The sequence below is a fragment of the Dendropsophus ebraccatus genome, chromosome 12 (assembly GCF_027789765.1).
Source record: "Dendropsophus ebraccatus isolate aDenEbr1 chromosome 12, aDenEbr1.pat, whole genome shotgun sequence".
In the NCBI taxonomy this organism is placed as follows: domain Eukaryota; kingdom Metazoa; phylum Chordata; class Amphibia; order Anura; family Hylidae; genus Dendropsophus; species Dendropsophus ebraccatus.
This window is the reverse complement of record NC_091465.1, coordinates 87,089,978-87,107,956: the sequence shown is the minus strand read 5'-3', so window position 1 is coordinate 87,107,956 and position 17,979 is coordinate 87,089,978. Positions and strand designations below refer to the sequence as shown.

The 17,979-nt window shown below is 51.1% G+C and overlaps 1 protein-coding gene across 2 annotated transcripts; it reads left to right on the top strand.

Moving 5' to 3' along the window:
• The first annotated feature begins 4,119 nt into the window (after window positions 1-4,119).
• On the top strand, window positions 4,120-16,860 carry FBXO42 (F-box protein 42). 2 transcript variants are annotated; one of them, XM_069948185.1, is made up of 10 exons: window positions 4,120-4,231; window positions 5,527-5,749; window positions 11,077-11,193; window positions 11,680-11,814; window positions 13,315-13,468; window positions 13,619-13,729; window positions 13,849-13,945; window positions 14,028-14,084; window positions 14,168-14,284; window positions 14,375-16,860. In XM_069948185.1, the coding sequence occupies exons 2-10, from the start codon at window positions 5,542-5,544 to the stop codon at window positions 15,434-15,436; spliced, it is 2,058 nt and encodes a 685-aa protein (XP_069804286.1). In that variant the 5' UTR covers window positions 4,120-4,231; window positions 5,527-5,541; the 3' UTR covers window positions 15,437-16,860. The 2 variants fall into 2 exon arrangements, with proteins under 2 accessions (XP_069804286.1, XP_069804287.1); XM_069948186.1 differs by lacking the exon at window positions 4,120-4,231 and adding an exon at window positions 4,246-4,351.
• Window positions 16,861-17,979: the final 1,119 nt, after the last annotated feature.

The window sequence follows — 17,979 nt, the reverse complement described above, 5'->3', positions numbered from 1 at the left end:
TGCACAGAAGGGGCCTATAGTATATGCGGACTGCTGTACAAAGGGGGCCTATAGTTCTGTATATGAGGACTGATGCACAGAGGTGGCATATAGTATATGGGGACTGCCTCAAAGAGGGGGCCTCTAGTATATGAGAATTGCTGCATGAAGTGGGCTTATAGTATATGGGGACTGCTGCACAGACAGGGCTTATAATATATGAGGACTGCTGCACAGAGGAGGCCTATAATATATGGGGACTGATGCACAGAGGGAGGCTATAGTATATGGGGACTGCTGCACAGAGGGGGCCTATAGTATATGGGGGGCTGCTGCACAGAGGGGGCCTGTAGTATGTTGGGACTGCTGCACAGAGGGGGGCACTAGTATATGGGGGGGCTGCTGCACAGAGGAGGCCTATAGTATGTGGGAACTGCTGCACAGAGGAGGCCTATAGCATATGGGGACCACTGCACAAAGGGGGCTTATAGTATATGAGGACTGCTGCACGGGGGGAGCTATAGTATATAGGGACTTCTGCAAAAAGGGGGCTATAGTATATGGGACACTGCTGCACAGAGGAGGCCTATAGTATATATGGACTACTGCACAGAGGGGTCTTATTGTATATGAGGACTGCTGCACGGAGGGTACCTGTAGTTTATGAGGACTGCTGCACAGAGGGTGTCTATAGTATATGGGGCTGCTGCACAGAGGGGACCTGTAGTATATGAAGACCGCTGCACAGAGGGGTCCTATAGTGTTTGGGGACTGTTGCACAGCCTGTAGTATATGGGCACTGCTGCACAAAGAGAGCCTTTATTATATGGGGAACTGCTCCACAGAGGGTCCTATTGTATATGGTTAACTGCTGCACAGAGGGGGCCTATAGTATATGGGGGACTGGTGCACAGAGGGGGGCTATAGTATATGGGGACTGCTGCACAGAGGGGGCCTATAGTATATAAGGACTGCTGTACAAAGGGGGCCTATAGTATATAGAAGACTGCCGCACAGAGGGGGGGCTATAGTATATTGGAGACTGCTGCACAGAGGGTTACTGTTGTATATGGGGACTGCTTCACAGAGTCAGCCTATAGTATATGCGGTACTGCGGCATAGAGGGGGCCTGTAGTATATGGGGGACTGATGCACAGTGGGGGCCTGTAGTATAGGGGACTGATGCACATAGGAGGCCTATAGTATATTAGAGACTGCTGAACAGATGGGCCCTGTAGTATATGGGGACTGCTGCACGGAGGGGGCACAGTTTTTGAGTATTTTATTCCAAATGGATTATGTAGATGAGCCAGTTTTGTGCATTGGAGGCGTCCCTGGCCCCTCAGTGCACTGTTATGCCTGCCGCCTCCTAAGTCCCCTCTGACTACAGCATATTCAGGATGCATAAGAGTCCCATCTCCCTGTTTAGGTGAGAGTGCCTGCGCAGTGCCTGTATGTCGGCAGGTGCTGTTCCTGTGCATGCTCTTAGTTTTATTTTAAGTATGTTAAAATTTTATATGTGTTTGTTTGTTTTTATAGCCTAAAATTTGAGGAATTCCGCTGTATTTTTAGAAAAAAAGCAGCCATATTTTTTTAACTCATGAATATTGTTCAAAGGTAATCTGTGAGGTCCATACCAGATACAGGACCACAGTCCCAGCAGACAGGTGTTCAGGAGATATAAGTAACTGGACCATTAGTCGCCATTTATGAATGTTTAAAATTCCCTTTAAAATTCTTGTAGCCAGCTGATGTGTCACAGGGTAGGCACTGCCCGTATGTCAATCAGTCAGCACAGGAAGGGTTGGAGGAGGGCGGTGCTGCTTTGGCGGTGGTGCTGTCGACTCCGCCTCTGTGACACTTAAGCAGGTAAGCACAGGGAGGATATTAAACTTTTAGGAAAAGGTCCCGCTACTTATATCTCTTCTGTTTCTGTCTGTAAGGATCTTTGGCTCTGTACCAGGCAAAATGAACTATCCACAGGAAAGGACACAAGATTGTGGGGAGTCTGACTTCAGTACCCCCTGACAATCTCTGTATTGCCTCCCGACTTCTTTGTTCTGAATACAACCGCAGTTACAGCAATGACCTGTGGCTCTATTCATTGCTATGGAGCCCCCGGGAAGAGCCGAATAAGCAATTTTTGTCCTGGACAATCACTTTAAGGCTCTGTTCACACTTACTTAATATGTTGTGGATTTGATGCTGCTGATTTCATCTATATAAATATTTAACATCAAATTCAGAGCTGATTAGGGACATGTGAAGACTACTAGTGGCCACTGCCAGGGCTGTTACTTCTTAAAGGGGGTTATCCAGTGCTACAAAAACATGGCCACTTTTGCACCATGCTTGTCTTCAGATTGGGTGGGGTTTGAAACTCAGTTCCATTGAAGTAAATGGAGCTTAACCTCTTAAGGACATATGACGTACCCCTACATCATATGTCCTCACTTGCACTCCAAAGCGGGGCCGCGCGGTGGCCCCGCTTTGAAGTGCCGCGATCCCGGGTGCCGCGAGTAGCCCGGGACCGCTGCTATTAGCGGGCACGGTCTGATCGCCGTGCCCGCTAATTGGCTAATCGGCGGCAGCTGTCAAAGTTGACAGCTGCCTCCGATTACCGGAGGCAACGTTTCCCTGGGGTCTAGTGGGGGAGATCGCTCCTCCGGGACCTTGTCCCGGAGGAGCGATCTCCGTTACTGATGCCGGCCGGGGACGCGTCCAAGATGGCGCTGTCCTCGGCTCGGCACTCGTTCGTTTTCGGCTGCAGCAGCCGAAAGCAAACGAGTGCCGATCTCATGGATCTCTGCAGAATATCTATGCTGCAGAGATCTCAATGAGAGATCCAAGTGTATATACTAGAAGTCCCCCAGGGGGGAATAACCCTAACCCCAGGGGGGAATAACCCTAACCCCAGGGGGGAATAACCCTAACCCCAGGGGGGGAATAACCCTAACCCCAGGGGGGCTTCTAGTATATGTGTAAAAAAAAAAAAAAAAAAGTGTTGTTTATAGTAAAAAGCCCCCTCCCCTAATAAAAGTCTGAATCACCCCCCTTTTCCCAGGTTTTAAATAAAAGTAAACAAATAAATAAATAAATAAACATGTTTGCTATCGCCGCGTGCGTAATCGCCCAAACTATTAATTAATCACATTCCTGATCTCGTACGGTAAACGGCGTCAGCGCAAAAAAATCCCAAAGTGCAAAATTGCGCATTTTTGGTCGCATCAAATCCAGAAAAAATTTTATAAAAAGCGATCAAAAAGACGTATATGGGCAATCAAGGTACTGATAGAAAGATCACATCATGGCGCAAAATATGACACCTCGCACAGCCCCATAGACCAAAGGATAAAAGCGCTATAAGCCTGGGAATGGAGCGATTTTAAGGAACGTATATTGGTTAACAACGGTTTGAATTTTTTACAGGCCATCAGATACAATATAAGTTATACATGTTATATATCGTTTTAATCGTAACAACTTGAGGAACATGCATAACAAGTCAGTTTTACCCCAGGGTGAATGGCGTAAAAACACATTTCCCCCAAATAAAAGAAATGGGTTTTTTTCAATTTCACCACACTTTGAATTTTTTTCTGGTTTCGCAGTGTACTTTATGCAAAAATTCAGCCTGTCATTGCAAAGTACAATTAGTGACGCAAAAAATAAGGGCTCGTGTGGGTTTCTAGGTGGAAAAATGCAAGTGCTATGGCCTTTTAAACACAAGGAGGAAAAACCGAAAACGTAAAAACGAAAATGGGCCCCGTCCTTAAAGGGTTAAAGGGGTTATCCAGTGCTACAAAAACCTGAACACTTTTCCTCCTTCTGTTGTCTCCAGTTTGGGTGGGGTTTTGAAACTCCATCCATTGAAGTAAATGGAGCTTAATTGCAAACCACACATGGCCTGGAGACAAGAGTAGGGAAAAAGTGGCTATGCTTCTGTAGCGTTGGATAACCCCTTTAACCATCCATTGTATTTATTCCTCGATTCTCCGACCTTCCCAATATGGCGCCTGAGCCAGGACTGGTGCACTGCGCCTGCGCTCTACGACAATGACCTCATCATCATGGCGGCTACTGACAGGCCTGGACGTTGTGCGTGTGTGTGATTGTTGTGACGTCCCTGCGTGCGCGCCCCCCCGCCGGCTCTGGCCCATCCTCTTCTGTCGCCGCTGATGCTCGTGAAGATGGCGGCTCCGTGACCGGGGAGGGACCGGCAGTAACGCAGGGAGACAGAGCGCCTCGCCAGGTCAGAGGTCACCGTTTGCATCCGCCTCGGTACCGGCTGTGTCCTGTCATAGCGGGGCCGCCTCACCCCCGGTGTCTGTCACCTCACGGCCGGTCCCCGCATCCTGTGCAGTTATTAGTGGTAATCTTGTGTTGTCTCCTCCCCGGTGACGGTCTCCTCCTCTCGGTGACGGTCTCTATCATTGGACGTCGGTCTCTCATGTTGTGTTCAGTCTGGACCTGTCATCTGGATGGCAACATGGAGGCTGAAGTCATGTGACTGCTCCTGCTGCCCGGGGGTCTCCTCATCCTGCTGCCCGGGGGTCTCCTCATCCTGCTGCCCGGGGGTCTCCTCATCCTTCTGCCCGGGGGTCTCCTCATCCTTCTGCCCGGGGGTCTCCTCATCCTGCCCCGGGGGTCTCCTCATCCTGCCCGGGGGTCTCCTCATCCTGCCCCGGGGGTCTCCTCATCCTGCCCCGGGGGTCTCCTCATCCTGCCCCGGGGGTCTCCTCATCCTGCCCCGGGGGTCTCCTCATCCTGCCCGGGGGTCTCCTCATCCTGCCGCGGGGGTCTCCTCATCCTGCCGCGGGGGTCTCCTCATCCTGCCGCGGGGGTCTCCTCATCCTGCCCCGGGGGTCTCCTCATCCTGCCCCGGGGGTCTCCTCATCCTGCCCCGGGGGTCTCCTCATCCTGCCCCGGGGGTCGCCAGAGCCCTCATCCTGCCCGGGGGTCAACTTATTCCTGCCCGGGGGTCCCCTTATTCCTGCCCGGGGGTCCCCTTATTCCTGCCCGGGGGTCCCCTTATTCCTGCCCGGGGGTCCCCTTATTCCTGCCCGGGGGTCTCCTGAGCCCTGATCCTGCCCCGGGGGTCCCCTTATTCCTGCCTGGGGGTCTCCTCATCCTGCCCGGGGGTCGCCAGAGCCCTCATCCTGCCCGGGGGTCCCCTTATTCCTGCCCGGGGGTCCCGTTATTCCTGCCCGGGGGTCTCCTGAGCCCTGATCCTGCCCCGGGGGTCCCTTTATTCCTGCCCGGGGGTCACACGTTGCTTATCTCTATGGCTCTCGCCCTGTCTGTGACCCCTGATCGGCCCAGCACTGCACCTGTCAGACACCTGCCCCCCCGTCTGACGTTCCTGACATTTGGGTAACACCCAGGTGGAGCAGCAGGTGCATGGTGGATTTTCTCACGGTTGGCGTGCCCGGGCAGGTAGCTGTCAGTGCCGGCGTGTGTGTGTGCCAGGGCTGCGGGGCACCATTAGGGATAATATGTCTCACATTACTTCTCCTGTGTAGTAACTCAGTCTTGTTCTTCCGGCAGGACGTGTGGGATGCCATGGCCAGCTCCTCTGAGAGTGAAGATGACGCATTCATGGCCGTGGATGGAGAGGACGCAGTAATGGAGGACGAGGTGACCAGACATGACCGCTCCATGTCCGAGCTGCCGGAGGAGGTGCTGGAATTCATCCTGTCCTTCCTGTCACCATATCAGGAGCATAAGACGGCCGCCCTGGTGTGTAAGCAGTGGTACCGCCTCATCAAGGGTGAGTCCTAGTCCTGTACCCCATATATATGGTAACCAGGGGACTGCTGGCTGCAGTAAAGTGTCTCCTCTCCAGAGACACAAAGTATTATTGCTGCAAATTCCTGTGTGATGGAAGGTGAGCGGAGGTGGGAGAGAAATACCTGAGGACCCCTCCCTCCTGGATATTATATCACACTGAGGACCCCCTCCCTCCTGGATATTATATCACACTGAGGACCCCCTCCCTCCTGGATATTAGATCACACTGAGGACCCCCTCCCTCCTGGATATTAGAGATCACACTGAGGACCCCCTCCCTCCTGGATATTAGAGATCACACTGAGGACCCCCTCCCTCCTGGATATTAGAGATCACACTGAGGACCCCCTCCCTCCTGGATATTAGATCACACTGAGGACCCCCTCCCTCCTGGATATTAGAGATCACACTGAGGACCCCCTCCCTCCTGCGTATTAGAGATCACACTGAGGACCCCCTCCCTCCTGGATATTAGAGATCACACTGAGGACCCCCTCCCTCCTGGATATTAGAGATCACACTGAGGACCCCCTCCCTCCTGGATATTAGAGATCGCACTCTCAGCTTACTATCTACGGCCAATAATAGTCTTGTGTAATAGAAGACAACAATTACATAAACAATGTCGGCTTATCATTGTCTTTCAACATGCTAAAAGATAAACGACTAAGATTGCAACGATCTGCTCTGTCGCTCTGCAGTTCCCTGCTGCCCCCCGACTCTTGCCCGCTCACTGCCAACGCCTGAAATAGTGCCAGCAGTGATTGGGGAATGAAGCGCAAGCGAGCACTGACAGCACTCGTTTGCTCCTCTGCATCGCCCTGTGTAATAGGGGCTTAAAAGGGGTACACCAGGCAAAATGTATTTTTAAATGTGTTATTACATAAGCAAAGTTAGACAAATCCCTAATATACACTATTTATGGAAAATGCACATATAGTGATATATATTGCTATTTTCCTCAATTTTGTAGATCAGGCAGGCGCAATTTCTCTAAAAAATTCATGTCTCAAGTGTATGTACCGGCAGGGTCCAGCAGGGGGCGCACTAAATGTGGAAGAATTGAATTAGAAGTCCCAAACTACTAGACCACTAGAGATGAGCGAATACTATTCGATCGAATAGTATGCTGTTCGAGGTATTCGGCCGCGGTCGAATATTCATGCTAAAACGCAGTCAAAATTTGAGTCGCCCTCTGGGCGCTTTTTTCCAGCCAATAAACATGCAGGGGGTAGGGACAGGCACTAGGAGTAGGCAGGACTTAAAAAAAAAACCCTCTAATTGTGATTGGCTGGCGAAACCATGTGACCTCCTGAATAAAAGAATAGTGATTTGAGATTCGTGTCACTTGCTGGTTGGGATCTAGAGAGGAACAGTCTGTAAAGCAGGGAGAGGAAGGTTTTAGGTGAAGTTAGGTAGGAAGAGACCCCAAAAGCCATTGTTAGGGCTAAAGGTATAAAAACCAGAGATTTACAAGCTGTTGTGAGACAGGCAGTGTGTATACACTGTATAAGCTGTTGTGAGACAGGCAGTGTGTATACACTGTATAAGCTGTTGTGAGACAGGCAGTGTGTATACACACACTGTATAAGCTGTTGTGAGACAGGCAGTGTGTATACACACACTGTATAAGCTGTTGTGAGACAGGCAGTGTGTCTACACTGTATAAGCTGTTGTGAGACAGGCAGTGTGTATACACACACTGTATAAGCTGTTGTGAGACAGGCAGTGTGTATACACACACTGTATAAGCTGTTGTGAGACAGGCAGTGTGTATACACACACTGTATAAGCTGTTGTGAGACAGGCAGTGTGTATACACACACTGTATAAGCTGTTGTGAGACAGGCAGTGTGTATACCCACTGCCTATAGTGTATACTGTAATTGTTGGAAAATACCTTTTATCTTGCTACCACAAATTTGCACAGTCTGCGTCCAGGGAAGGCGCTGACAAGCCCTTTATTTCTATATCCAGTATACGGCTGTATACAGTGTGTAGGCAAGTGCTGCTAGACCAAAAGGTACACTTGTACTTTTGAAGCTTCCCCTGCTGTCCCAGATGCATCCAGAGGTGTTGGCATCATTTCCTGAGGTGTCATTGGGCACTTGGTGTCCTCCTAGTGGTCAAATCTTGATTCCCAAGTCCCATGGATTTTTCTCCCATAGACTATAATGGGATTTGAAATTCAATCGAATAGTCGAAAATCGTTAGCTATTCGAATTGAATATTTCACTATTCGCTCATCTCTAGTGACCACAGTTGTACTGCGGTGTACAGCAGTGCTTTGTTGTTATAATGGTGCTGTGCCTGTATCTGTGTTAGGCTGTTAGTTTTAGGTGATAAAATGGCACCTCAGCCATCAGCCCCATGACGATTCTTTCTCTGCTTCCCCATTGCGGCACGTCTCTGAGCATGGACGCCTCTGCGGGCTGCGTACCTCTGCTCTGATGTTACCATGGACCGTAGCTCTGACGCGCTCGGTGGATCTGCTTCTGTACTCAGGAGAATTAGGCCACAGGTGGGATTGGTGGTCGGGACCCCAGAATTTGGTTTCCTTTTATGTTCCGTGCAGGAGCGCTCACCCCGCTGCATCCCCGGTAACATCAAAGCAGAGGTACGCACCCCAGCACCGGGAGGAGAGGGGCCTGGAAGAACACCCATCAGCGGCGTCCAAGCTCAGAGACGTGCCGCAATGGGGAAGCAGAGAAAGAATCGTCATGGGGCTGATGGCTGAGGTGCCATTTTATCGCCTAAAACAAACAGCCTAACACAGATACAGGCACAGCACCATTATAACAACAAAGCACTGCTGTACACCGCAGTACAACTGTGGTCACTAGTAGTTTGGGACTTCTATTCTAATTCTGTTCTTTCACTTATAGTCCGCCCCCTGCTGGACCCTGACGGTACATACACTGAAGTCATGATTTTTTAGAGAAATAGAGCCTGCCTGATCTACAGTATATATAGCAGTATATGTGCATTTCCCATTATTAGTGTATAGTCGGGACTTGTCCATTTTGTCCGGAGTACCCCTTTAAGATCACAACCTGTTAACTGGAAACATAATGGAAACAGAGACCTAACTCAGCTGAGGTTTCGCTACAGTTGTATCTAGTCTGATCCAGCTTGCCTCTCCTGGTACATTGTAAGCGGAGATTGTACGGCAGTGTCTTGTGTCAGTGTGGACTTTATTATTTATTGTTGATGCGCCCTTGTTTCCAGAGCGCTATACAAGTGATAAGGGGATAACCTGCAGAACGTTACAAAAACTCTGCACAGTGGTTTTTCTGATGTTTTTCTCATTTTATTGTGTAGATTTTATTTGACATTTTATCCCTTGCAATTTATTTCATTACAAATTCTGCGTGCGTTCCCCCCCCCCCCCCAACCATGTGATTTAAGGATTTCTTTAGTGTGTGTGTGTGGGGGGGGGGGGTTGAACAACTCAAAATATGCATATAGACATAAAAAGTCTATGGGAGGCAAAAATGCCTCTAGAAAACAAAAGTATATATAATATATATATTTTTAAAAAATTTCAATGGGTTCTTCAGGTTTACAAAAAACATGTCTACTTTCTTGCAAAAATAGCGCCACCCCTGTTCTCAGGTTGTATGTGGTATTACAATTCGCCTCCATTCTCTTTTTAATAAAATTGAGCTGGAAAAAACATACGCAACCTGAGGACAGAAGAGGTGCTGTTTCTGGAAGAAAGAGGCCATGTTTGTTTTAAGCCTGCATGACCCCTTTAATGCTAAGCCCACTGCAATATAACAAAACTATAAAAGAGCAGAAAAACCTCAAAATACCCTGTAACACCCCAAACAGAAGGCGTCCTGTGGGTTTGGTGTCTCATATTACCTTAGTGACTCTTGTTACCATCTGGCCTCCGAGTTTTTGAGCCATAAAAGTACTAAGTACCATTTTTTGTCTTTATCTGAATCCACCCAAATAGTCATAAAATTTCTGGCCGCTCTGCAACTATAATGAAGTTTCCCGCGATTCTGGGCCGCATTTTTTCCCTTGTCGCCTGAGTTCGGGCTCTTTACCATTTATAGTATATAATAATAACTCCTATCCAGACGCTTATCCCAGCGTTCAGACTATCTGCCAGCTCCTGGTGCCCAGTCAGCTCGGGAAACCCCCAATAACCTCAGGCTGCCTGTGAGGAATGAGAGCAGAGGCTGCTGGGATCTTTACTGTAGTTCTATTGTGATCACAGACGGTTGTCACTTATTGGTCCCATCTTTAGGGGATTGTAGTGAACCTAGATGACCATAGATCCACATGGCTCTGTTATCAGGGACTCTGGTGTCTGACAGCGGCCCATACACATGAAATAGCCGGTGGCCGCTGGAGTAGTGGTAAGGGGGAGGGCTCTCTTATGTGTATGGGGTCCTGGTCATATCCAGCTTAAACCAGTCAACATTAAACTGGCTATAAAGCTAATAAACATTGCTAATAGGTCTCCTAACGCAGCGCCCAAGCAAAACCCTGAAAATGTAATCTTATTCTTTCCCACGCTGTATGGTTATCAATTCTAACTGGGCGTTGCTTCTCTGGGCGTGATTTACAGCCCACAGGGGCGGGCCTGAGTGCTTGTACCAATGCTAACATCTATATTCATGTGCACATGCACAGTACAGCGGTGTACTGCGCATGTCATAGCCAAAATAGCCTCAAACACTTCCCCGTCTTTTTAGCAATAACACTATGACTCAATGATCTTTGCTGCAGCAGGGACCGGGAGATGCTTCCAGCGACGCAGACAGTCTGGATGTGTTTAAGGCTATTTTAGATCTCATGTGTGCAGTACAGCAAGGAATGTACGCTGCTGTACTACGCATGTTCGCATGAGTATAGATGTTGGCGTTAGTACAAGCGCTCAGGCCCGGCCCTCCGTGACGCCCATAGAGGTGTGACTACAATGGAATACAGCACCATGACTGTGATTAGCTGGGACCCCAGGACCGCCCCGGACGACTAGCTGGGACCCCAGGACCGCCCCGGACGACTAGCTGGGACCCCAGGACCACCCAGTTGGAATTGATTACCATACAGCGGTAGAAAGAATAAAAGTACATTTTCAGGGTTTTTGCAGGTTTAGCGATTTTGCTGCTGATTGGTTTCCTTTAATCCTGTGAGGGGCCCTATGGGATCTCCAGTCACTACCACATTGTTCCTCCTGGGAGCAGATCATGGTAGAAGTAGTCTTATAGCTGAGCCTACTGTGAGCGTATGACCTCCCATGCAGAATGTCTGTGCCATGACGCCTGTAATAACGCCTTCCTCTCCTACCAGGTGTCGCTCACCAGTGTTACCACGGATTCATTAAAGCTGTCCACGATGGAAACATTCAGTGGGAAAGTCGGACCTACCCGTACCCCGGGACCCCCATTACTCAGCGCTTCTCACACAGTGAGTGTCATGATTCTTGATGAATGATTGACAGGGATGTCAGGTACGGCTGTGGGGGTGAGATTGTCCTGTCATGATGTCTCCGAGTAGTGATCACATCTTCCCTGAGAGCTTAGGATCTCACACATGAGAGTTGCTGTTCTTATGTTTTTTTGTTCTGTACTTATGGATGGGTAGTATAAATGGATAGAAGTACAGACAGGTATGGGTGGGTGTGGGTGGGTTAGTTATAGGGGGGGGGCGGACGGGTAGGTATGAAGAGACTGAAGGACTGGTAGGTGTGGACGGACGGGTAGGTATGGAGAGACGGAAGGACGGGTAGGGACGGACGGGTAGGCATTGGCGGGCGAACGGACGGATAGTAGCTATAGACGGACGGATGGTAGATATAGGTAGGTGCACGGATAATATTGGTGGATGGATATGGTTACCCACTGTCTTCCATCAGCACCATATATAACAGGTTTTCTGTTGTGCCTTTGCCAGGTGCTTGTTACTATGACTCTAACCAGTCCATGTACGTGTTTGGTGGCTGCACACAGAGTAGCTGTAACGCTGCCTTCAATGATTTGTGGCGTCTGGACCTCAACAGCAAAGAATGGATCCGACCTCTGGCCTCCGGTGAGTGGTAACTGTGCATGTTGTATTGTTGCTCTGTGTTTAGGCAGCTGGTTATTAGCAGGCAGGAACGCCCTCTTCTGATGATCAGCCTGTGTACAAGGATCAGTGGATGAATGAGGAACGCTCCACCGTCCGCTGATCACATCTTGTATGTGACTGAGCAGGTTATTATTGATCTATAGGAATGTCATGTGGAGGCATCACCCCTGTCATATTGGGGGACTGTAATATGCAGACTTACACACAATGCTCCATGTGGGGCGCTCATGTCTCTCCTGGGTCATTCATTGCCCTTTGGGGTTCAGAGCTACAGGCAGAAATGACAGGTTGTAATAAGCCATCTGTCTGGATGATTTTTCCCAGCTCTCCTCCTGAGAATCCACTGCTGAGAGGAATCCCACGGGAGGGACCGCACCGACATCCCACCCAATTCTCTGCCGCCAGGACAGGGCCGGCTGCAGGCAGGTTTGCAGTCGTGAGCTCATTCTGTCTGGAAAGCTGCCCAGGAGCTGTGAGTCATAGATTGTGCCCAGGTAGCGTGGTAGCAGCCTGCCATGTCGTCTGTGACTCCAGAGCGCTGGCCTCTGGCCATGGGGGTGAGACTGAGCTTACAGCTGGATGCAGACCCCTGGGAGATGGTGTCCACATTCATACATCTTAGGAGACATATAAAACATTGGCAGTATTAATACGTGTGATATAAATAACCTGACACATGTGTGAAAGTCCTGGATCTATAGGATCATTGGGAAATGCCAGGGACTCCCCAGATCTAGATACTGGGCTCTACTGGGAGGGCAGATAGCCTCCCTCAGCACCTTCTGACACATCCCATGACCGATGAGCTGACAGAGTACACTGCTGGTCACCTGGGTTCCTGCTAGTATTCTCAATGAGGTATAGATACTATATATTGTGCTTCCTCTCTGCCTTGTGTATCCTGCTGCTTGGAGGGGGTACAGCTGCCATACACTGTGCCTGGTGTACCCCCGGCTGGGAGGGGGTATACTTTACTATACACTGTGCCTGGTGTACCCGCTCCTGGGAAGGGGTACAGTTGCTATACACTGTCCCTGGTGTACCCTGCTCCTAGGAAGGGGCACAGTTGCTATACACTGTGCCTGGTGTACCTGCTGCTGGGAGGGGATACAGATACTGTACACTGTGCCTGGTGTACCCGCTGCTGGGAGGGGATACAGATACTGTACACTGTGCCTGGTGTACCCGCTGCTGGGAGGGGATACAGATACTATACATTGTGCTTCTCACGGCCTGGTTCTCCCTCTGGGACTTGTAGGGATTTTCCCGCTGGTATCAGATCTTTCCGAATTGTTGTGTCTGCATTCCTGTCTGGGGGTCGGTGAAGGGGTGAGGGGCTATATTTAGTGACTACACTATTGCACCTATAGAAGTAATTGTGTGCTGCTAGTTGGCAGATGCTTTAGTGCCTAAATACAGTGTGTTCATTATACATATAACTTAATGCTGCTGTTTGCATAGGTTCCTATCCCTCTCCTAAGGCCGGGGCCACACTTGTCGTCTACAAGGAGCTGCTGGTTCTGTTTGGTGGCTGGACGCGCCCCAGCCCGTATCCCTTACATCAGCCGGAACGCTTCTTTGATGAGATTCATACATATTCCCCATCTAAGAACTGGTAAGCTGTGATTAGTGCATCCTGCCCGTCAGGGAATGCCCCATATAACATGGCCTATAGAGGTCAGCTGAGGTCCCTCTCCTCGATGCCTCCGTCATCTCTGCTGGCATTGACCTTTTTTACTTTGCTCACTACATGTCATCTTTCCAGGTGGAACTGCATTGTGACCACCCATGGGCCCCCTCCGATGGCTGGCCATTCATCCTGTGTGATCGGTGACAAGATGATCGTCTTTGGGGGGTCTCTTGGTTCTAGGCAAATGTAAGTTTACTTCATTCCATGTTTGGCCCCGCTCAATGTCTGCCCGTGGCTGTATGTTACTGACCACGTATGTGGCCTGACTGCCTGTGAGATGTAATACCCATACACTCCTCTTACAGGAGCAATGACGTCTGGGTGCTGGATATGGAGCAGTGGTCCTGGTCTAAACCAACCATCTCTGGGCCCACCCCCCACCCCCGAGGAGGACAGTCCCAGGTAACGCCTGATCCCAGGGTTCTCATCCCACCTATTCATTGGATACTGCAGGTGGTGATGTCATTGTCCTCCTTCCTTTTAGATAATCGTTGACCATGAGACGATCCTGATCCTAGGTGGTTGTGGAGGACCCAATGCTGTGAGTACACAACCTGTATGTACCATCCGGAGCCCTGTCGAGTTATTGCATTAGATGGCTCTAGTAATGGGACTCTCTTTCAGCTTTTTAAAGATGCCTGGCTGCTTCACATGAACACAAGTCCCTGGACCTGGCAGCAGCTGAAGGTGGAGAATGAGGATCATGGGGCCCCGGAGCTGTGGTGCCACCCTGCGTGCAGGGTAAGTGCCCCCATTACTGTAGAGCATCCGTGCTGCTATAGATCTCACTTCTCTGTGGTGTATAGTAAGCTTTTCTCCCCTCTCTTTTAGGTGGGTCAGTGTGTGGTGGTCTTCAGTCAGGCGCCCAGCGGCCGTGCTCCACTGAGTCCAAGCTTGAATTCCCGTCCTTCACCGATCAGTGCGACTCCCCCGGCCTTGGCTCCAGAGACCAGAGAGTACCGCTCACACTCCCCAGTCCGAGCGCCGGATGAAGCCCCTTGTGTAAACGGCCGCTGGGGCACTCTCCGGCCCCGGCCTCCTAGGCAAACTGGAGGTGGTTCCCGTGAAGGCAGCCTTTCGCCAGCTCGGGGTGATGGCCTGTCTCCTGTTCTGAACGGGGGCAGTATATCGCCTGCTGCAGCTGTGGACAGCCCCTTGCATGTCATTTCCCCCTCTGCTGCTGAGATCTGTGACCCCAAGGCCTCCCCCCTACCTCCTGCTCGCCGGGGTTCTCTACCAGAACAGAAGGATTTGTGTATTGGTGCAGAAGATTGCACGTGGAAAAGGGGGGATATAGATCTGGACCCTACAAGTAGAAACCCCTCTGAACAGACAAATGGAGTCCATACCCCCCCGCACATTACTTCCACCCTGTCTGGAGCGGTGTCGCCCGGAGCACTTCGTCGTGGACTGGAAGCTGTGCGAGCCCTGGTGACTTCCTCCTCCTCCTCATCCTCTTCATCACATGCGGGGTCTAACCCGGTCAGCCCTCCCACCCTTACCTCCCCAGGTTCTCCCAGCAGCGGCTCTGAATCTGCCTCAGCACGTCCGGCACCGGCCCAGGGCGATGGCCACTCCCTGCCCCCTATCGCCCGTCGTCTCGGACATCACCCGCCCCAGTCGCTGAATGTGGGGAAGCCCTTATATCAGAGCATGAACTGCAAGCCTATGCAGATGTACGCCTTGGACATTCAGGGAACCCGGGAACGGGGCCGAGTAAAATGGAAGATTTTCAGCAACAGCTCAGTGGTTGGACCCCCGGAGACCAGTCTGCACACTGTAGTGCAGGGCCGAGGAGAGCTCATCATATTCGGGGGTCTCATGGACAAAAAACAGAACGTCAAATATTACCCCAAAACCAACGCCTTGTATTTCGTAAGGGCCAAGAGATAATGTGGCCGATATCAGAGACTGTTAACGCGGAGCCGCTCCCCCTCCCACGTCCTTTTTACACTACTTGAGCCCTTGTGATATTAACCCTTAGATCTTGGATACAAGCCAGAGAATAAAGTGAGAGTGCAGAGGTGACAGTCGGGGTCCCTCCCCGCTCCCCCTGATGCCATACCTCTCTGCCATGGGCCCCTACAGTATATAGCGAGGTGGTCACCTGACTGCTCACCGATCCTAGATGAGGAGGGGTGCTCTACATCCTATAGATTACACTCCATCCTGGTAGGGATGGATGGTGCTGGTCTTTTTCTACTACTATTTGAAAGCTCTTATTGACTCTCTAGTGACCCTAGAACTACAGTCCCCATCATCCCCCGGGCCGCACTCTGGATCTGGGTGGGTGCGCTGATTTGCATGTTTTAAATTGAAATAAAGCTAAAGTTCCAGAACAGACAAATTCCCTGCGGAGCCTCATTTACCAGATCTACTGGGATTGTGGGAGTTGACGCCATAGTGACAAGGATGTTTCTGGGTCTACAGAGGGCTTCCACTATAGGGGGACCCCAGTCTTTTCCTGCCGCCAGTGTAATGGTGTCCTCTGCTGTCAGTCACATGACATCCCTGCTGACCATGGGATTGGCTGAGAGGCTGCACATGACCTGTAGAGGCAGCAGGCAGGGTTTGGGCCATGGGGGCCTCCAGGGTAAGAGCTCCTCCAGCTCATCCTTACCCCAGCCATAGGTCGGCTCCTACTGCTGTTATTCCTCCTCCAGTAGCAGCATCACTTGCCACCTCCAGGGCCGGCCCTAGAGCAGCCATGTTGTTACACCCCCCATGTGCAGAGAGGATGAGCTTGGGGCAGCGGTGGCCGGAGCTCTCTGCTGGGCTCTGTAGTGCCTGAGCCTCCTGTGTGGGATCTCCTCTCCGGATCCTCCTGTGTGGGATCTCCTCCTCTCCGGATCCTCCTGTGTGGGGTCGTCTCCTCTTCAGATATTCCTGTGTGGGGTCTTCTTTCTGGATCCTCCTGTGTGGGGTCTTCTTTCTGGATCCTCCTGTGTGGGGTCTTCTTTCTGGATCCTCCTGTGTGGGGTCTTCTTTCTGGATCCTCCTGTGTGGGGTCTTCTCTATGGGCCCCGAATTCTTCTATGTGGAGTCTCCTACTCTCCGTATCCTCCTGTGTAGGGTCTTCTCTCTGGACCCCAGATCCTCCTGATCCTCGCCGAAGGGGGAACACTGCTTTTCAGCTGATTATTAAATTATTGCCACGTTCTTTTATAAGTCTATTGCATGGTCCTCCTGCCCCCACAGTCCGGTCTTTTGCCCCGAGCAGTTGCGCTGGTGTTGCCCCTGTACACCGCCATCTTTTTGACACTTGGTATCTGCCCCTCATGTAGGGGATGGATTGCAATAAAGTTCCCTGATTCTCATTTGCCTTTGTGTTGCTGGTTTCCTTTGCGCTGTTCATGTGCGTGGAGGAGGATGTGGGTGGGCTGCACTCTGCGGTGGTCTCACCAGCTCCGCTCCTCCACACTGATACAGTGATGAGAAGAAGTGGTGGGATCATGAAAATCCCAGGACAGACAGTAATGGGATGATGAAAACTACTCAGGACATCTGGATTTATTCAGGGGGGAGTATGAGGATAATATCCGCACGTTACATGGCTTAGGATGATACTCGAACGTTACATGGCCGCGCCGCTGGCTCCACAACCAACTCTATGTAACACTGAGCTGTTAGTGTATTTAGAGTGAGGACTAGAGGGGCCCAGCCTCCGCCATAATCCAGGGACTAGGATCAGTGTGATGTGTCACCACGTGGTCTCTGGCCAATCTCCGGCAACGAGTGTGCTGAGACGAGCGGGACTGATGGCTGAGAAGGTCCGGCCTCCCCTCTCTCTGCACCATATATTAAAGCTGCTTCTTGGGTTTTCAGATTGTGTTGAGAGAACGTCTCCCCAGAGTATTGAGGGGGATGATGTACGGAGCGGACGTTCCCCCCCCCCCCCCCCCCGGTCCTCCTCCCTGGAGTATTGAGGGGGATGATGTACGGAGCGGACGTTCCCCCCCGGTCCTCCTCCCTGGAGTATTGAGGGGGATGATGTACGGAGCGGACGTTCCCCCCCCGGTCCTCCTCCCTGGAGTATTGAGGGGGATGATGTACGGAGCGGACGTTCCCCCCCCGGTCCTCCTCCCTGGAGTATTGAGGGGGATGATGTACGGAGCGGATGTTCCCCCCGGTCCTCCTCCCTGGAGTATTGAGGGGGATGATGTACGGAGTGGACGTTCCCCCCCCCCCGGCCCTCCTCCCCGGAGTATTGGGGGGTATGATGTACGATAGCCGGACCCCTTTAGTCTTCACTCCGGGTACCTCAGCATTACGTTGAGTTAGTTGTGGTTCGGCCATTTCTCTACCTTCCAGGAGCGACACATGTTCCTCGTACTGCGAGCGGCCGGCGTGGCCGAAACATGTCAGCGTGGCTGCAGCCTCTCCCGTCAGTCACATCTGGAAAGTTATTGGGATCTTCCTGCCTGGGGGCGATCAGT

What these genes read in the sequence shown, in the direction of transcription:
- FBXO42 (XM_069948185.1), top strand. Translation starts at nt 5,542, where the DNA reads ATGGCCAGCTCCTCTGAGAGTGAAGATGACGCATTCATGGCCGTGGAT. An exon ending in GTGGTACCGCCTCATCAAGG is followed by an intron (nt 5,750 to 11,076) that starts GTGAGTCCTAGT and finishes CTCTCCTACCAG; the next exon opens with GTGTCGCTCACCAGTGTTAC. An exon ending in GATCCGACCTCTGGCCTCCG is followed by an intron (nt 11,815 to 13,314) that starts GTGAGTGGTAAC and finishes CTGTTTGCATAG; the next exon opens with GTTCCTATCCCTCTCCTAAG.